The 17,581-nt window shown below is 39.8% G+C and overlaps 1 protein-coding gene across 2 annotated transcripts in view; it reads right to left on the minus strand.

The window, feature by feature from the left end:
- Positions 1 to 17,581, minus strand: part of phf2 (PHD finger protein 2) — a 76,655-nt gene that overhangs the window by 13,571 nt on the left and 45,503 nt on the right. For both annotated transcript variants that reach the window (XM_054783501.1, XM_054783500.1), the window contains exons 10-16: positions 16,395 to 16,486; positions 16,224 to 16,313; positions 14,113 to 14,466; positions 13,820 to 13,936; positions 11,554 to 11,669; positions 11,286 to 11,464; positions 7,435 to 7,502 (exon numbers count right to left, since the gene is read on the minus strand). In XM_054783501.1, coding sequence (XP_054639476.1) covers positions 7,435 to 7,502; positions 11,286 to 11,464; positions 11,554 to 11,669; positions 13,820 to 13,936; positions 14,113 to 14,466; positions 16,224 to 16,313; positions 16,395 to 16,486 — 1,016 coding nt within the window. The remainder of the gene's footprint in view (positions 1 to 7,434; positions 7,503 to 11,285; positions 11,465 to 11,553; positions 11,670 to 13,819; positions 13,937 to 14,112; positions 14,467 to 16,223; positions 16,314 to 16,394; positions 16,487 to 17,581) is intronic.

Here is a 17,581-nt window from a genome sequence, read left to right on the forward strand (position 1 = left end):
TTAAATATTATAAATCTGTCCTGCATAAACAGTATAAATTCAGAGTCCAGGGTTATTGTAGCACAGGTGTATCCAACTTGCAGCGCTATTAAAGCAACTTTGACAAAAAGGAGAGGTGAGCTATTTGTGTTTTATGGGACGGCCAACATTTAAATTGTAAAAAAACGCATCTCCACTCAGTGTGCTCATTTGTCATGAAAAACAGGCGTCATGTTTGAATAGAACACTTATAAAAATACTAGAGGTGAAGCAAATATTCTTTGGTGAACTACTCAACATCAGCTGGTGAGCTACTGCAAGCATACGAGCTACCTGTTGGAGACCCCTGTGATAGAGTCACTATCTTAAAGCTGGACACACTCCGTGTTTCTGTTGAACAACTTAGACACACATCCAGTGTTTTGAAGACAAGCCATAAGTATTAGAATTAGGGATGTCCGATATTGCCTTTTTTGCCGATATCCGATATGCAAATATTGTCCAACCCTCAATTTCCTCTACCGATATCAGCCGAAACCAATACCGATATGTGTAACATCACATGTCTCCTGCCCTGGAACTAACACATATCTGTTGTGAAGCTAATGGAGTCAGCATCAGCAATTAGCTTCTCAACGTGGCTGTAAACAACATTATACAACATTGTAAAACATCTGAGAAATACTTGCAGTCAGGCTGTGACTTTAGTTTTAAAAGTCAACAGTTTACATTTTTTTGATCATCAAAAAGTCCAGGGAAGAAAATCAAGTTTCATAATTTTCATGTATGTTGCGCACTGTTAGTGCAGCAATACGCTGTATTCGTTTCCACGCCACACTACAAATTGCATGTACACAGTAATTCCGGGCCAAAATGAACATATTTCGCACCATCAGATTGTAATGAAATTTCATCTGCAGTCAGATATTTAAGTGAATTTATACACTACATACCTTTTATCTTGTCCTGAAGCTCCTATCCATGAGTTTGAAAGGCTTAAAGTTGGACTTAACATTCAAAGCCGCTGTATGAGTCGATGTGGTCCAACACTCAGTATAAATCTGATACAAAATTGAAAAGGAAGAAGTAATCTACCGAACAAACATGTATACGAATGAAAATACACCCGATATCAAATGAAAAAGCAGCATTTTTATGGACGTCCCCACGGACTCTCCTAATGGAGTGCGCAAACACAACGTCAGATTTTATTGCCGCTTACTTCCGGGAATTGTAACATTCCTACTAGTGAGGATAAGCGGCATAAAAATGGATGGATGGAATGGAAGGAGTGAGCTAGCTTGTTACGATATTATCGGACATCCCTAATTATAATTAGAGCAAGATTGGTGTGTGTCAAGTACGGTAAGTTGTGATGACGATTGATTGATGCATCCCATGAACGTGACAGCCACTTGTAGCTTGCCCCTGGGACAAAAACAAGCTAGATAGCTGCTGCCAGCCAGGCAGACTGTGTAAACAAAAATGCCAGCAAGTCGAATGAGATTGAAACGTGAGCGATCACACACACTGGCATAGATAGGCTCAGCATGTGACAAGCTGTCGTCAATTGACTACACATTTAACAGGCTATTGTTCATTCTCTCGATAATAAGAAACAAAGTGAACGTCAACACAAGACGTGTAGTGTACTTTCATTGTACAATTTTGGTCAACTCAAAAGATGGACAATTGTGGTACAAATTGTCCATTGTCATTAAAAAAACGGTTGTGTATCTTTTGGTGAAACAGGGTCCTACATGACCAAAGGACAATTAGATATCAAGCAGTGTTTTACACAGTGTGTGTCAGCAAACCAACCGATAGGAACACGCCGTGAAATACGTGAACATCTCTGTATCCCCTATGATCACTCTCAAGCACAAAGGAGCTGGAGGAGACAGTGGATCATTTCTGACTTAAATAGAGGTGCACTGTGTTCATGTTAGCCGGCTGACGCTAACTGTGTATATCTCCTCTTTTATTTTTTTTCAATACACATAAAAGCCACAAACGATAACCGGTGTGTCTCACTGATGCCATGACAACAACTCCATCGCAGAGTGAACATTCTCCGTTCACCTCATACAGAGCGGCTTGCATTCATCATGTAAGACAGCAAAGACCAGGCCAGGCAAAACTACGCAATCTTCAGCCCATTAAAATTTTTAATCCGGCCCAGACAACATTTCCACAGAATTTTAATAAAACTCTTTAACACCGAAGCTGGTACCAGTGACAGGATTTGCAAGGCTATTTTGAATTTGGGCTATCAAAAAAATTCCAGTGGTTCTGTGTTTTCCAGTGATATACATGGCATTGCAGTTATCTAAGCTCCGCGGCTTTGATATTGTGCAAAGTGGGGATTGTTTACGAAGGCGTGTGAGCCTGTATGACGAAGATGGACGGCGAAGTTGTAATGAAAAGTGTTATTTTATCAGACATTTCGGTGTTTCTTAACGTCAAGGCGGTCGATACGGAGCTGATACAAGGAGGGAGGAAATCATCTGAATCCCAGTAAGTAGTAAAGATACTTCCAAAAAAGAAATACTGCCCCAAAGTTCATACACTCTTTGATGTTCAATGGATATCCTGACCAATTCAGAATTTTTGCTAAAATCTGTTAAAATCTCTTTATGTAGTTACCAAATACATGCAAATTATGTTTGAGTGAAATGTGAACGCAATACATCTAGGAAGTGGCCCGCATGCGCACAAACACGCAGTTCACTGTGTTTATACAAATAAACATGGTCTCTGTCCTGGCGCCTTTTTGGCAATTTCAAGGATTTTCTGCAACCGGAGTCGACATGTCCATTCCGAGAAGCACGTGGCGCACGGTGGGACATTGAAGTGAGTCGCTTCACTGCGCACATAAAAAAAAAAAAATTTGGATGACAAGAATAACTTTTGCTACGTCTTTGAGTACCTTTCCCCAACTCTCGCACGGAAAAACACGCCTTTCCATGACGTGTAGGTTGGATATAAGCGACCCGAATGTTCAGACTGCACTGGCATCTGATACATATCACATTTATATCCACATACGGAAGAGGCCTGTGTAGCATTTGAAAAAAATCTGAATTGTACTATCCACACTGACACGACAAAAGATGCAGGTCACACACAGTATGAGCAAAAAAATCGGCTTTGACCTGCAGATTCAATAAAAAACCTGTAAAATTCTAATTATGCCCTTATACCACATGTGTCAATGGAGCGCCGAGACACTGCAGGCTTTCTCTCCAGCCAGCTTCTCCAGCAGGTGATTTCATTGATTAGCTCCTTCCCTCAAATTGAAGGAGGTGTTGGATCATCAAAATCACCTGCTTTAGTGACCGGCTGGAAAGTAAACCTGCAGTGTCTTGGCCCTCCATGTCACGAGTTTGACACCCCTGCCTTATACAGTGCAACCCGTGTAAGTTGGTCCCGCTTGTACTGTATGTTCAACAAATGAAGTCTCATTCCAAATGGGTCATATCAATGTTAATTGGTCCGTATTTGTCAACATGTGTTGTAATATTGACAACTTTGTCATTATCACCAACCAACAGGCCCCAACTTAACTACTGGCCAATCACGTGGCATTAAAATGTGCACACGGTGCAAAATAAGCTTAAAAAATAAAAGCATGACAGCAGACAAATTTTATGTAAATGTGTATAAATTTTGGAAATATGGGCCATTATTTTATTTAAAAAAGAATATACAGTTACAAATCCCATAGTCTTTGCATGTATATGTTGTTCGTTGCGAGCGGCAACCCGCTTTGTTCAACGGTCCTGTAATGCACCACTGTGCATATGCAAACTTTCTCCCACGCTGCACAGACAGACTCCTGTACTCTATTTTTACTGTTTTTCTTTCACCTCATATTTGGTGTTAAATGCTGATACTATGTGGGAATGCATCAAGGTACGTTGTGATGACGTTATTGAGTGCTAATCTTGAATATCTGTTTGTGTACAACCTCAAGTTCATGCTAGCACAATGCCTTTTACCACACACATCAAACAGTGACGTAATAATCTACTCTCTGAAAAACAAACTCCAGACTCATACTGGTGAATGGTGGGTCTGTATTCATTTTGTGCTTTTAATTTGATTTTGTTACCGTCTTAGTTTTTTTTTTAAATAAGACACATAAGCTGGTCCGTGGGTCAAAAACGGTTGGGGACCGCTGACATACACAATACTACCATCGCTACAATATCATATTAAAACACAAGAATATAAATGGAAGTATTCACAAATGGATGAAAATCATGCCGACAAGCTGCCGTAGGTTGAAAAATCTTTTATTATCACCCATTCTCCTCATGCCTCTGGACAATGTCCAAAACGAAATGTGCGATTAATGGCTAGTTTTGCTTTCAATTTCGCCTATGACAACAACTGCTTATTCAGTGTATCACACAAAGTATGACAAGTATAAGAATGAAAAGTGATATTTTATCGGACATTTCTGTGTTTCTTACTGTTTGTTTTTTGTGATTCACGTTTGTCACATTTTTATGTTGAAGAGGTCGATATGCAGCTGATTCAAGGAGGGAGGAAATCATCTGAGTCCCAGTAAGTAGTAAAGACACTTCCAAAAAAGAAATACTGACCCAAAGTTCATACACTCTTTGATGTTCGATGTTTTATAGTTCGAATTGTAAATCCAAAATCCCTATTCATATACATTCTGGGTGTTCTAGGCTATGTTCACACTGAAGGATATGATTCAATTCAGATTTTTTGTTAAAATCCAATCTTTTTATGTAGTTACCAAATAAATGATACTTGTGTTTGCGTAAAATGCAAACAAAATGCATCTAGGAAGCGGCACGCATGCGCACATACACGCATCAGTCTGTTTACGCAAGTAGACACGGTCTCTGTCCTGGTAGCTTTTTGGCAATTTGAAGGATTTTCTACTAAAAAAGTAGAACTGCCTGATGTTGAAAGAAGACGTAGTCTAGTAGAAGTAGTTTGCCCACCCTTGATCTTAAACAAGCTAGAGATAAGTTAATTATTTGTTGTGCAAAAAGCACAGCCCCCAGACCCATGCCTCCATCTACTGTATCATCACTGGGAAGGTCTGTCTCGCTAGCGGCCGTAAAACACCCATCAGACTTTGGGTAGAGAAGCATCATGGTTCATCACAGCTGTTTCACTGCATGGATTGATGAATATGGACAGAAGGACAGAAAGCGGTAAGAGTAGTAGTATTAGTCCTCTGTTCCTGTTCTGCCACATCGGCAGCTCAAGGGTCTGTCACTTGTTCCTGTTCTGGAGGCGGCAGAAACCACATACTATGCTATGCTATGGGCTACGTTAGGGTTCTCTTTTGAATGTTTATTGTTTGGACTTCATACTTGGTTCACTATTAGGTTTATGCTGTCCCTGTGCTGCTGAAAGTTTTGTATGGAATCCTTGCAGCCTCATTTTTTATTATTGTTGTTTTGAGAATAAACTGGTTTGGGACTTTTGTCTGCAATGGGCATTTTGGTTATAGAGTTACCACGCAAGTACGGAAAGTATGAAAAAGTATGTGATTTCATTTGATAAATTTGGAAAGTTTGGAAAAGTATGGAAAATGGAAACTCATGTATGGAGAAATATGAATGTTTCCCAGACTGTTACCACTGTTTTCTAAAAGATAAAATTATGTAAGACTTCAAAAAAAAAGAAGGATTTTTGTAAAGCGCTTGCTAGTGCAGCTAAGACTTCTGTGCGAGAGCACACAGAGGGCGACGCATCCCAGAAAACATTTGGGCAGATTGACAAGGTGAATGGCCAGCCCTCTGCTTTATATCCTCCTCTAACCCTTTGGACGAGGGACATTACCTAGCTATAATCTCCTGAAAATTATATGATGACATGGCATACATATTCACAATCATGAAAACAGTATTTAACAAAATGTTCCCTATGCTTTGAACAGGGCATGTTGAAGGATTGTTGAAATATTCAATTCGTAACAAAACTATGAAGTCCATAATTTCTTTACATGACACTCGGGCCGCAATTAATGATTTCTCAATCAATTAATCTGAAGCTTGTTGTTTCGATCAAGTAGAGTAATTGGTTAGGCCCTACACGGACCACATCAATATGACCCAAATACAAACAATTAGTGGTTTGGTCTGCAACATATCAGGAGGCAAAAATGTCCATCACTGTTTTCCAAAGTAAAAGCTGGTGTGTGTGAATATCTTGTGTTGACTAAAACCCAAAGATTATATGCCTGTGAATATTGTCAATCATCCAGGTCATTGTATTCTCAGGGAATTGAATCGATCGCAAATGCACTGTTCAGGTTGTCTTAGAAGACGTTTCGGCTCCGATCCGAGGCTGCTTCATCACTTCCTGCTCAATGAATCGTCTCACTAGGTAAGACAGCCCTAGTCTGATCCGAGACAAAGGAAATAAAAAAATATTCACATTTGACAGGCTGAGATCCGTGAACATTTAAATTGTTAAATAAAATAACTATTAATGGAATGCCAAAATAGTTGTTGATTAATTGGATGATCAATTAATCATCAATTAATAAATTAATTGTTGCATCTCTAATGATACACATCTATTTACTGAGTCGTGAAAAAGTATGGACTCTTTAAATGTCAAATCCGTAGGAACACTGTGGTTACTGGATTTGCATCCATCATGTCTTGACTCACATCCTCAATAACAAAATAAACGCAAACCCTAATGACCACTTCCAGAATCTGCTGTTTACCTGGAGGGATTTCAGCATTTCAAGAGTTTTTCAAATAATCTGAATTCCTGGAATTCCCCTGCAGGTTCTGTAAGAGTGACTTGGAAGCATACTTCCAAGTCTGCGATACGAATGCTAGTGTGAATACTAGTGTGCCGTTATTCATCCACATAACTGCAAAAACCTCAGCTAAAAGTTCATCCAAACCAATTTTAGAAAAACAGAAGACAATTCAAAGCACAAGCATTTAAATGGACAAATATAGAAAACAAGCAAGCCGTCCCAAAGCAGTATATGTCATGAATAATGTCATAAAACAAAACACTAATGTAACACACTTACCAGTGTTTGAAAGCTAACACTTGCCACTTTTTTCACCCAGAAATATAAAAAGACCACCACTGTCCAGCATATGTTACCAATAGCGCTTTCTGAAAACAGATTAAAGAAAAAACATCCATTTCCTTCACAATTACCACTGAATTAAATTTGTCGTTCAACCTGAAAAGGGGAAGTGGTGTTCATAGCTGGCGTGAGCCGTGTCCGAGTCACAGAGAAGCTATTGACAATTAGCAGTCTTGGCTAAGCAGGAAGAGAGCGGGATATAGTATGTTTGAACGCAAGCGCCCCCACTGCAGGAACAAACCATGACAGACAACACCTTGAAGGTTGAAGGGTTGAAGGTTAATGTCCCTGTGATATTCTACATTGGCTCATGATCAAATGATCTATTGTATGGAGTTACATACCTTTGTCACCAAGGGCTGGAACTTTGGTTTTTTGGCTGGCTGAATTGGTTCTCTGATTTCTGACAAAACTGCAAAACAACAAATTTGGAATGAAGCAACAGGTCAATATATTTTCTTCATCGTTGTTTACCTATCTCTGATCATCTCTAAGAAATCATTGGATTGGTTGTGTATGAGCTGTCCAATTACATAGTTACTGGCTTAAGCTAAACAAAAGACAACAACTTGTATCCAACAGTACAATTGAACCCTGCAGGTTCGATATTCAGCACACACGGCTCTACAGTTTCATGGATTTTTGGATCCCCAATTTTTTTTTTTCATATTTATTTTTTTCTCCAAAAAAAAGACCACTTTTACGACAAAAAAACCCATCTCATTCACCCTAAGGCTGTAATTATTTATAAATATGTGACAATACAGGTAAAATGTACAGCACACATGTACCACTTAAAAAAACCCACAACGTTTACATGTTTATGTATGCTTCACTTCCTCAAACACTAAGATTATTTGTTCGGCAGCCCTTGAACACACCATCATTGCGGTGCGACACAAAAGGGAAAATTAGATACATCGGAACCTTGGTCAGCGTCATTAATCCGTTCCAGAAGGTCCGACTCTAACCAAAGCAGATGCTAACCAAATCATTTTTTTCCATGAGAAATACACTCCTGATCAAAATCTTAAGACCAGGTGAAAAATTGCCAGAATTTGCATTTTGCACATTTGGATCTTAATGAGGTTTTTAGTAGAGCTACAATATGCAAAAACAAGAAGGGGGACTGAGACAAAGAACATTTGGAACCTGTAATTTAAACAAAACCCAAAAAAATGAAACAGGTTGTTTATCAGCTGATCAAAGGTTTAAGACCGTCGCTCAAAAATGAACAAAAAACTCTCCAAACCAGAACAAAAAATGTTCTCAGTAGGACTCAGTAATGAGTAGCTCCACCGTTCTTGTTAATCACTTGTTAATCAAATTTGTTTGGGCATGCTTGATGCGAGTGTTTCCAGGAGGCTAGTGGGAACATTGCTCCAAGTGGTGAAGATGGCTTCACGAAGGGCTAAAAACTGTCTGGAACTGATGGCCATTTTTATAAACTTCCCTTGCCATCCATCCCCAAATGTTCTCTATGGGATTTAAATGAGGGGAACATGCAGGATGGTCCAAAAGAGTGATGTTATTCTCCCTGAAGAAGTCCTTGGTCAAGCGAGCATTGTGAACTGCAGCGTTGTCCTGTTGAAAAAGCCAGCTGTTACCACACAGACGAGGGCCCTCAGTCATGAGGGATGCCCGCTGCAACATCTGCACGTAAGCAGCCGCCCTTTGACAACCCTGCACCACCTGAAGCTCCAGTGTTCCACTGAATGAAAAAGCACCCCAGACCATGATGGACCCCCCTCCACTGTGTCGGGTAGAAAACATCTCAGGTGGGATCTCCTTGTCATGCCAGTAACGTTGGAAGCCATCTGGACTGTCAAGGTTACATTTTTTTCTTATCAGAGAATAAAACTTTTTTCCACCTTTCAATGTCCCATGTTTGATGCTCCCTGGCAAAGTCTAAATGGTCAGTTTTGTGGCGTTGAAGGAGACAAGGTCTTTGAATTCGTTTTTTGTTTTTCAAACCCTTTTCCCGCAGATGACGTTTGATGGTTATTGCGCTGAAGTCGGGTAAGGGCCTTAATGTGGGTCGAAGACCGCCCTGTGTCTTGATGGACAGCCAATCGGATCCTCCGGCTGAGCACAGGTGTGATTTTTTTGGGTCAATCACTTGACTTTTGTTTCATAATTCTCAGGATCTTTCAAAAAATTTTGAATGTGGCCCCTTGCTGGTCTTCCCGGGGGGGAAGGCTCTCTGGGCTGGCTCATGGGGGGCTGATCTTTGTGCTGCCTGCCCCTGTGGGCCTGGTGGCTTTCTGGCGGTGGGGGCTCGGCCTGACTATTTGGGGCAGAGCTCTCTGGGTGGTGGAGCGGGGGCCCCTCTCCTTTCATGAATTCTCAGTGACAATTACACGCTCACAGATTCTTGCACCTTTATATATATGAGGACTTGCACACATACAGGTATACCTGTACACACGTACATGTGCACACTCTCAATACATACGTACTTCCCCACATTACTCACTGAGTTAACCAGGGTGTTATTGTGTTGTTGGCTTATTACAGTGACGGTGATGTCGGCAATATGATTATAGTTTTTACAATGATGTGCATTACAGTTATTGTCATTCTGATCACTATCATAGTTAATCATTTCATTACTACGATTATGTGTGACTGTTTCAATGCGGTATTGTCACTGTGGTTGTTGATATTATTTTGTCCTTTCCGTCAGAGTCTTTATAGTCGTCACAGACATTTGCTGATGTAGCCCTGTTTGTTTCTGTTGTTCTGTTATTGTTGTCACAACTGTTGCTGTTGTCCTTGTCTCTGTTTTTTTTGTCCCCCTCCCGCTGGACAGGACAGGGGGGGGGGAAAAATAAATAAATAAATAAAAATTAGAATGACTGATTTACTGCGCCCAAAATCAGCAGCAATGGCACGCTGCGAGAGGCCTTGCTTATGCAACTCAACAATCCGACCACGTTCAAAAAGAGAAAGCTTCTTAGCTTTAGGCCATCAGGAGGGCATGGCAGTGTGAACGCCTGACAGAAAATGAAAATTTTGAGCAGATTTTGACTTTTATAGCCTGTGGTCTTAAACGTTTGATCAGCTGATAAACAGCCTATTTCAGTTGAATTCTTGTTTTCAATAAATTACTTTTCCAAAGTGCTTTTTGTCTCACTCCCCCTTCTTGCTTTTGCATATTGTAGCTCTACTTAAAACCTCATTAAGATCCAAATGTGCAAAATGCAAATTCGAGCAATTTTTCAACTGGTCTTAAGATTTTGATCAGGAGTGTAATGTACCGTAATTTCGAGACAATAGAGCCCACCGGCATATTAAATATTAAGCCAAAGAAAGTTGCAAGTGTGAGCATTTTGATAAAGATGGTGAGAAACACTGTTGAATTAAATAAATAACTCAGCACACAACAGGAAGGTGGTGTCTGTGTTGATCTTGCTGCCACATTGTGTCTTTGGGAAAGTGTGTGTAAGTGTTTGTGTGGGAGTGTTTGTCTCTGTAAAAGAGTGTTTGGAAGTGAAGTATAAGTGATAGCCTGACTGCACTACAGTATATGGCAGGGGTCACCAACGTTTTTCCATGTAAGAGCTACTTTTACAAAATGAAAATGGCCAAATGCCCACGGGCACCACGTTGGTGACCCCTGGTATATGGGCACAGTCCTAGTTCTGTAAACTACTGACTGTTTTTGAGCATTCTGCTTTTTCTAAGTTGTCAATATTTATTTTTCTAACACCCTGTTTTCATTTCACTTAGTTGTTGGGTGTTTTGCAAACCTTTATTTGGAATTTTAGTCACAATTATATTTTGTGAGATTATTTGCTTCAGGAGAATGATACTTAATATTGATTATGTCGTCTCATGTTGATCTTTCAAAGGTACACAATTAATCACAATTAAATATTTTAATCAGTTGACATCCCTAGTTAAAACCCATATTTAGAATGTCTTACACGGGTTTTCTGTGCTGTAACTACAAAAATATTACATTTATACTATACTACTTTAATACTACTTTGCGTAAATTCACTTATCATGGCCGGGTTTGGAACCAATTCACAGCTAAATAAGGGATTACTGTATTTCTTATGGGAAAAATTGATTTGGTTAGAGTACCTTTCATTTAGAGTTGGACCTTCTGGAACGGGTTAATGACGCTAAACAAGGTTCCACTGTATTCAATTGGCACTAAAAGACGACCGAACAACACAATACTCACAGGAAAGGTCTCTCTTTACAGCGTTCTTTTTCCGTCTAATGGGGAACTCGTCAATCTTCAGTTCTCCCTCATCCGAGACGTATTCATACTCATCTCTCACTGGCTTCGGTTTGTCCTCTTTTAGGTTTTGTAAGGCGCCAAAATGACTTGTGTTGGTCTGAGGTTTCAGTGTCTTGGACCTAAATAGGAAACAACACACAAAGTGAGAGTGTATTACATAGATGAAAGCGCTGGAATTGAAACTCGTAAGTGTACATTCTGTCCATACCCCAGGATTTTCTTGCGTGCCATCGCAAAGCCGACTTTCTCTTTATTGCCCAACAGTGACATTCTGTCAAATTTGCACTCCTCTTCCATTTTCAGCAGGGAGTCTGGTTTACTATTCTGGAGGGCAAAAAGACAAATAATGTCACATAAGCAATTCAACATGGATATTGACTGGACAGCATGAAGATACATAAGTGACAATAGAAGGACTCCACTCAACAATCACAGTCAGTCGTGAGACATATCAACGCTACATGTAATTGTCATCACATTTTTAGGAGGTGTACCGATTCCCACACATTAAGTGAGGGACAGGAAGTGTTTATGGTGTCTACTTGGTAAACAAATAAAGTGCAGTCTACAGTCTACAGTTCAGTAGAGATGGGGAACGGGACTGCAAGCTGCAACTAATAATACTACACTTCAACCAATAAGAAACTTAACTACATCCCAACAAAAACTCTTATTTTGGTCAGTTACTGTTTTCTTCCACACAAAGACGACACCTCATGGGTTCCCTGGATTGACTCAGTTCTCTATTCTGTGCCACCACTTCCATGTTCCCTTGTTTGCTTGCTACTAGCTTCCACGCTACCTTTTGTTTTTTGTATGGTCAGTGTTTTTTTGCACTTCGTTGGGGCAGGTTTTAGTTGCTTCTTTTCACTGTTGCACCTTGCTGGACTGCCTTGTTACTCTGCTCCTAGTAAGAGTTGTTTTCCCAGCCTTAAGCAGCAGTATCTGCTCCTTTGGAAGGATTTGATTAGTGTCTGGGAGCGGAGCAACAAGGTAGGTGCAATCAGCGGTTAACATCATTCATAGGCCCTGTGTCCACACCAAGAAGATGTCTTGCCAGATTATTCCTCATGGTTTCCCATCGTTGACCTGCACTTTCCACTCTTTACCACTACTTCCATGTTCCCTTGTTTGCTTGCTACTAGCTTCCACGCTAACTCTTGTTTTTAGTTGATATATGTTCAGTCTTTTGTTATTACAGTTGTTTTTTTGTTGCTTCTTTTCACTATTGTTTCTTGAGAACTTTCCTCGACTGCCTTGTTGCTCTGTTCCTAGTAAGTGTTGTTTTCCCAGCTATAGGCCCTATCAACACACAAATGCTCCTGAGATTATTTTTTTGGAGGCTTAAAAAGAATTGCGTTGTCGGATTACTAAATAGTTGCATCCAGATGGGAACGGATCACTGAGTGAAAACGATGTAATACACAAGGCACACCTACATGTGCCGCTGTAAACAGACATGTAGACGGACCCACGTGACATACCAAACCATAGAAGAAGAAAGAACACATGCGCATAAGTCCGTCGTTCTCCGCTTTCCAAGGCTCGTCTAGACAAAGTGGAATTACATGTGCGTCATTTTTGGCTGTATAAGACAAGAAAATACCTGGAGAATGGAGACTGCGGTGAGTCATGCCACTCGAAATATTCAGATATTATGTTGGCTTGTCGTCAAAGCTCACTTCTAGTCACGTGACGGCGACGGATTGCTGACATCATCGTTTGAAAAAAGCAGCAGATTGCTCGTCTATACGAAAACGACGAGCCAGATTTTCCCACTCTGGAAGCCGTTTTCAAAAATACCGTTTCAGGGCACCCACCCAGAATGCCATTCTCGTGTGGATGAGAGGCTGAAACGATAAAATACTAATACTAATACTAAAATACTAATGCTGTTTTGACCTGAAAACGTTTCCGTGTGGATAGCCCCTTAAACCGCAGTATCTGCTCTTTTGGAAGGACCTGATTAGTATCTGTGCCGGAGCAACAACGTGAACGCAATCAGCAATTAACATTCATAAGGCCTGCGTCCACACAGACAAGACGCCAAATTACTCCTCATGGTTTCCCATCGTTGACCTGAGCTTTCCACTCTACATCCATGTTCCATTGTTTGCTTATTACCAGCTTCAACGCTAAGTGTTGTTTTTAGTTTACATACAGTATGTTCAGTCTTGTTTTTTGGAGTTGTTTTTTTGTTTACTATTGTTTCTTCGGTGTCTTCCTGGACTTCCTGTTGCTTTAGGGTTGCATTTTTTTAGCACTTATGTATTTACACTGCCATAGATGTATGTTGTTTTCTGTCTTGTACCTTTCAAATAAATTCAATTGTACAACATTGATTTGATTTATTTTGTATTCATATATATTAAAATAAATAAGTAAATAAAATACATAAATCTCTCAGAAATAATAATCATATAAATAAATAAAGATATTGCAGACAGATAATGAAATGGGCAAAAAGAGCTTACCTTGTACTTCCATTTTGCTTCTGTCTTGTTTTTATTCTGCTCTCTGATTTCAAACTTTTCCATATTGTTTTGCTGTAATGTTTCTTTTTCTGACAGAGTCAGAATATTCTTCACACCCTGGAGAAAAATCCCATATTACTTGTTCAGTATAATATTTGTCATGTAGATAAGTGTGGAGCTGCAGTACACTTCTACACTATTGTTTGCCAAACACAATTGGCTCTCAAGGCTATTTAGTGTAGAAAAATACTGTAGTCATCAACACTTCAACATCATCTGACAACGTTGCTTACTTTGGTCTTCTTTGGCTGGTCCATCTTACTCAAGATGTCCTTTGCATGGGACTCCAGAGCTGCGAAACTGGAGGGTTTAGGTGGAGGTGGTGAATCTTTGAGATTTTTTATTTTCTTCTTACCTCCATCTTTGACCTTGGGCATTTTAGGAGGTTTGGGAGCCTTGGGCATCTTTAGGGGGTTTGGTGGCCTAGGAGGTTTAGGGGGTTTGGAGGCTTTCTTTCTGGCTATCTCGCTGCTTGGGGAGGGGACCTCAGCCGGCGAGACCGGCTCTTCGGGGTCAGAATGGGTGGATAATGGCCCCTCGACTGGCACTTTAAAACCAGGCTCACATTTAATAGCTTTTGTTGCATTCTAGAAATGAAAAGAGGGCAAACACAGAATTATATTTATATGAAGCTTACATTTGAAAGTCATTCATTGTCATTTCTCAACCAAAACAAACCATTCCAACATCAAAACATTCAGCTCATTCAGGACGTTTAGACTATATTAGTAGTTTAATAGTTTAAAAAAATATTAAATGTAATTAAAATATAGATTTTCTAAATGGAAAATATACATTTATTTTAGATTATACTGTATACAAAATTAAAATGTAAACTATACTATACAGGTGGTCCAAGGTTTCGGAATTTCATGTTTACATATGCTGTCCCATAAAGTACTCAAAAACATAATTTTGGTTGGTCAACACAAGACTCGCTCGAGAATTAGTTACAGAGCGGTGCGCCGTGGAAGAATAGACTATGTACGGCTCATGCGAGCCACACTACTGGACTGTCGAGACTGTAATTAAGGATAAAGATGGTATTTTAATGTCTCCCAGGAAGTTGTACGAATGACGAGGAGGTGTGCCATCAACAATCTCTTTATTGAGAAAACAAAAGTGGCTACTGGCAACAAACTCAACCGTCACACACAGTCAAGACACATGGCACAGTCAGAGACTTTCAGAAATCACAAAACTCCACGCATAATTGCCAGGCAGCGCACAGGTCCTCTGAAAGTGACAGTAATAACTAGGCGTAAGGTACCACTTACACCAAACCTCGACTTATATCACAGTCTAGGAACAGAGCTCGTATGCAACCCGAGGACCACCTGTGTGCGTATATATTGTTTTATAATTGTATAATATTGTATATGCATTTTTGTCTGTGTCCAGACTTTAGGTACACCTTGTAGATGATAAACCTTCTGCTCTGATGCTGCCTGGTAAAGCAAATGTTAGGGAGGTCCAAACAGTCACTGGTAATGCTGGTAATCACTGGTAATACAATAGAATACTATGTCAAGATGATTTATCTTTTTCTGATTATAGTCGTCCCTCGCCACTTCGCACTTCGAATTTCACAGCTATACCCTATCACATTTAAAAAATAATAATAATAATAAAATATGCTTTTTCGTGGTTGAATATGGCCTGTTATTAGTAAAAAAATATGCACATTAAGCAAATGTTACATATTTTCTGCCTAAATTACACATTTTTAAGCATAAAAATGGCTAAACGAAATAAAATACAAATAAGGCATTCAGAAGACTCATTCAAAGACGTTATGATGATATGTAGTATTCTACACTGATCCTAGATGTCAGTAATGTTGGGTGCTACACACAAGCACCAGACTTGACAACTTGTTTTTATTCCAGGTTTGATTTATCTCACAACAGGCACAATAATACCTAAGACGGGCTACTGTTGTGGCCGTAACCCACGCCAAGCTAAAACTCAACTCTGCACCCCCAACTTCCCACTTAGCTCCCCTAACACATTTAAAGCGACACACATGAGCATGAGTCTTATTTATGTCTAATGTCATATTTTCTGTTTTTATGTCTACTTTATTGGGTAATATGAGTGTAAAGGTCATTACAGGGGTGTTATTTCATGCCTTGAAGTCTGTAATCATGTTAAAAAGCATATTTAGGTCATACAACAGTTTTTCTATGCTCTAATTGCAAAATGATTCCATTTATAAATAAGAAGTCCTACTTTGCGGAAATGTACTTATCATCACCGTGTCTGGAACCAATTAACCGCGATAAACAAGGGATTACTGCATATTCCTAGATCATGTAATAGTTGGACTAAAACGTAATAATACCTCTGACAGTCTAATCTCTCTGGCAAGATCCTTAATGAGCTGTGATGGTTTCATGTTCTCTGGAAGTTCATCTTCATGTTCCAAGAGAGCCTTCAAAGTGAGAAAGAAAAGAAATGATGTGTCAATATGTGTATATTGTGTATATATTAACATGACAACATGTGTCCATACCTGTTTTTTTGTCCACGACCTGAAGGCTCCATTTATGATTTTTGCACCATGGACCAGATACGGCGCAGGCTGTTTGTTTGCTTTATGTAAACCTGCAAACACAAAAAACTTAAAGTTACTAATGCATTACTAATAGAATTCAAACTCCAGATAGAGTTTTCTGCACAATTTAAAGGATACAACTAAAAATCTTGCTGCCTTGACTTGCACTTACACTACTTGACTAACAAAACAAAAAAACTTAACTGAACATAAATATACTGCAGATTATGTGCATATAAGTGATATGTATAAAGAAGAAAATAATGAAAAACTAATAAAATATATAATATTAAAACACTGACATGCTTAAAATGATAGTACTTTATTTATCCAGCCAGCCATTTTCTATGCTGCTTATCCTAATTAGGGTCGCGGGGGTATACTGGAGCCTATTCCAGCTGACTTCGAGCGACAGGCGGGGTATACCCTGGACTGGTCGCCAGCCAATCGCAGAGCACATATAGACAAACAACCATTCACACTCAATACCTATGGACAATTTAGAGTCGCCAATTAACCTAACATGGATGTTTTTTTGGGGGAATGTGGGAGGAAACCGGAGTACCCGGAGAAAGCCAATATAGTTGACATAATAAGACAAAATAAGATATAATATAAACTCACATATGTTAGCATTGGGAGAGTCTCTTCTTGTTATTCCTTTTTTACTTCTGGTTTCTTTACAGTACTTCCTTCCTTCTTCAGTAATTACTGACATCTAGGGGCCAGTGTCAAATACCAAATATCAGTCTACTGTATGTCCACCACAATCCTTAGTTGCTTCTACAGATGCACTATCGAAAGTGTCCTTACCGCCTCCATCACTGTTTGGTACGGTAACTGTACAACACGTGATAGGAAGGCACTCCAGCGGGTGATCAAGACCTCACAGAACATTGTTGGGGCAGCCCTCCCCTCACTGCAAGACATTTATAAAACTAGAGTCCTACGCAGAACACACAACCTCATCAAGGACAGCACACATCCACAACACTCATTATTCACACTCCTACCGTCAGAAAGACGCTACAGGAGTTTGAAGTCCAGGACCACAAGGCTGGCAAACAGCTTTTACCCACAGGCCATCAGACTGCACTCACACGAAGCACTGACACATGCCGCACGCAACACACGCACACACTCAT

Source organism: Dunckerocampus dactyliophorus, chromosome 8 (genome assembly GCF_027744805.1).
Source record: "Dunckerocampus dactyliophorus isolate RoL2022-P2 chromosome 8, RoL_Ddac_1.1, whole genome shotgun sequence".
Lineage (NCBI taxonomy): Eukaryota > Metazoa > Chordata > Actinopteri > Syngnathiformes > Syngnathidae > Dunckerocampus > Dunckerocampus dactyliophorus.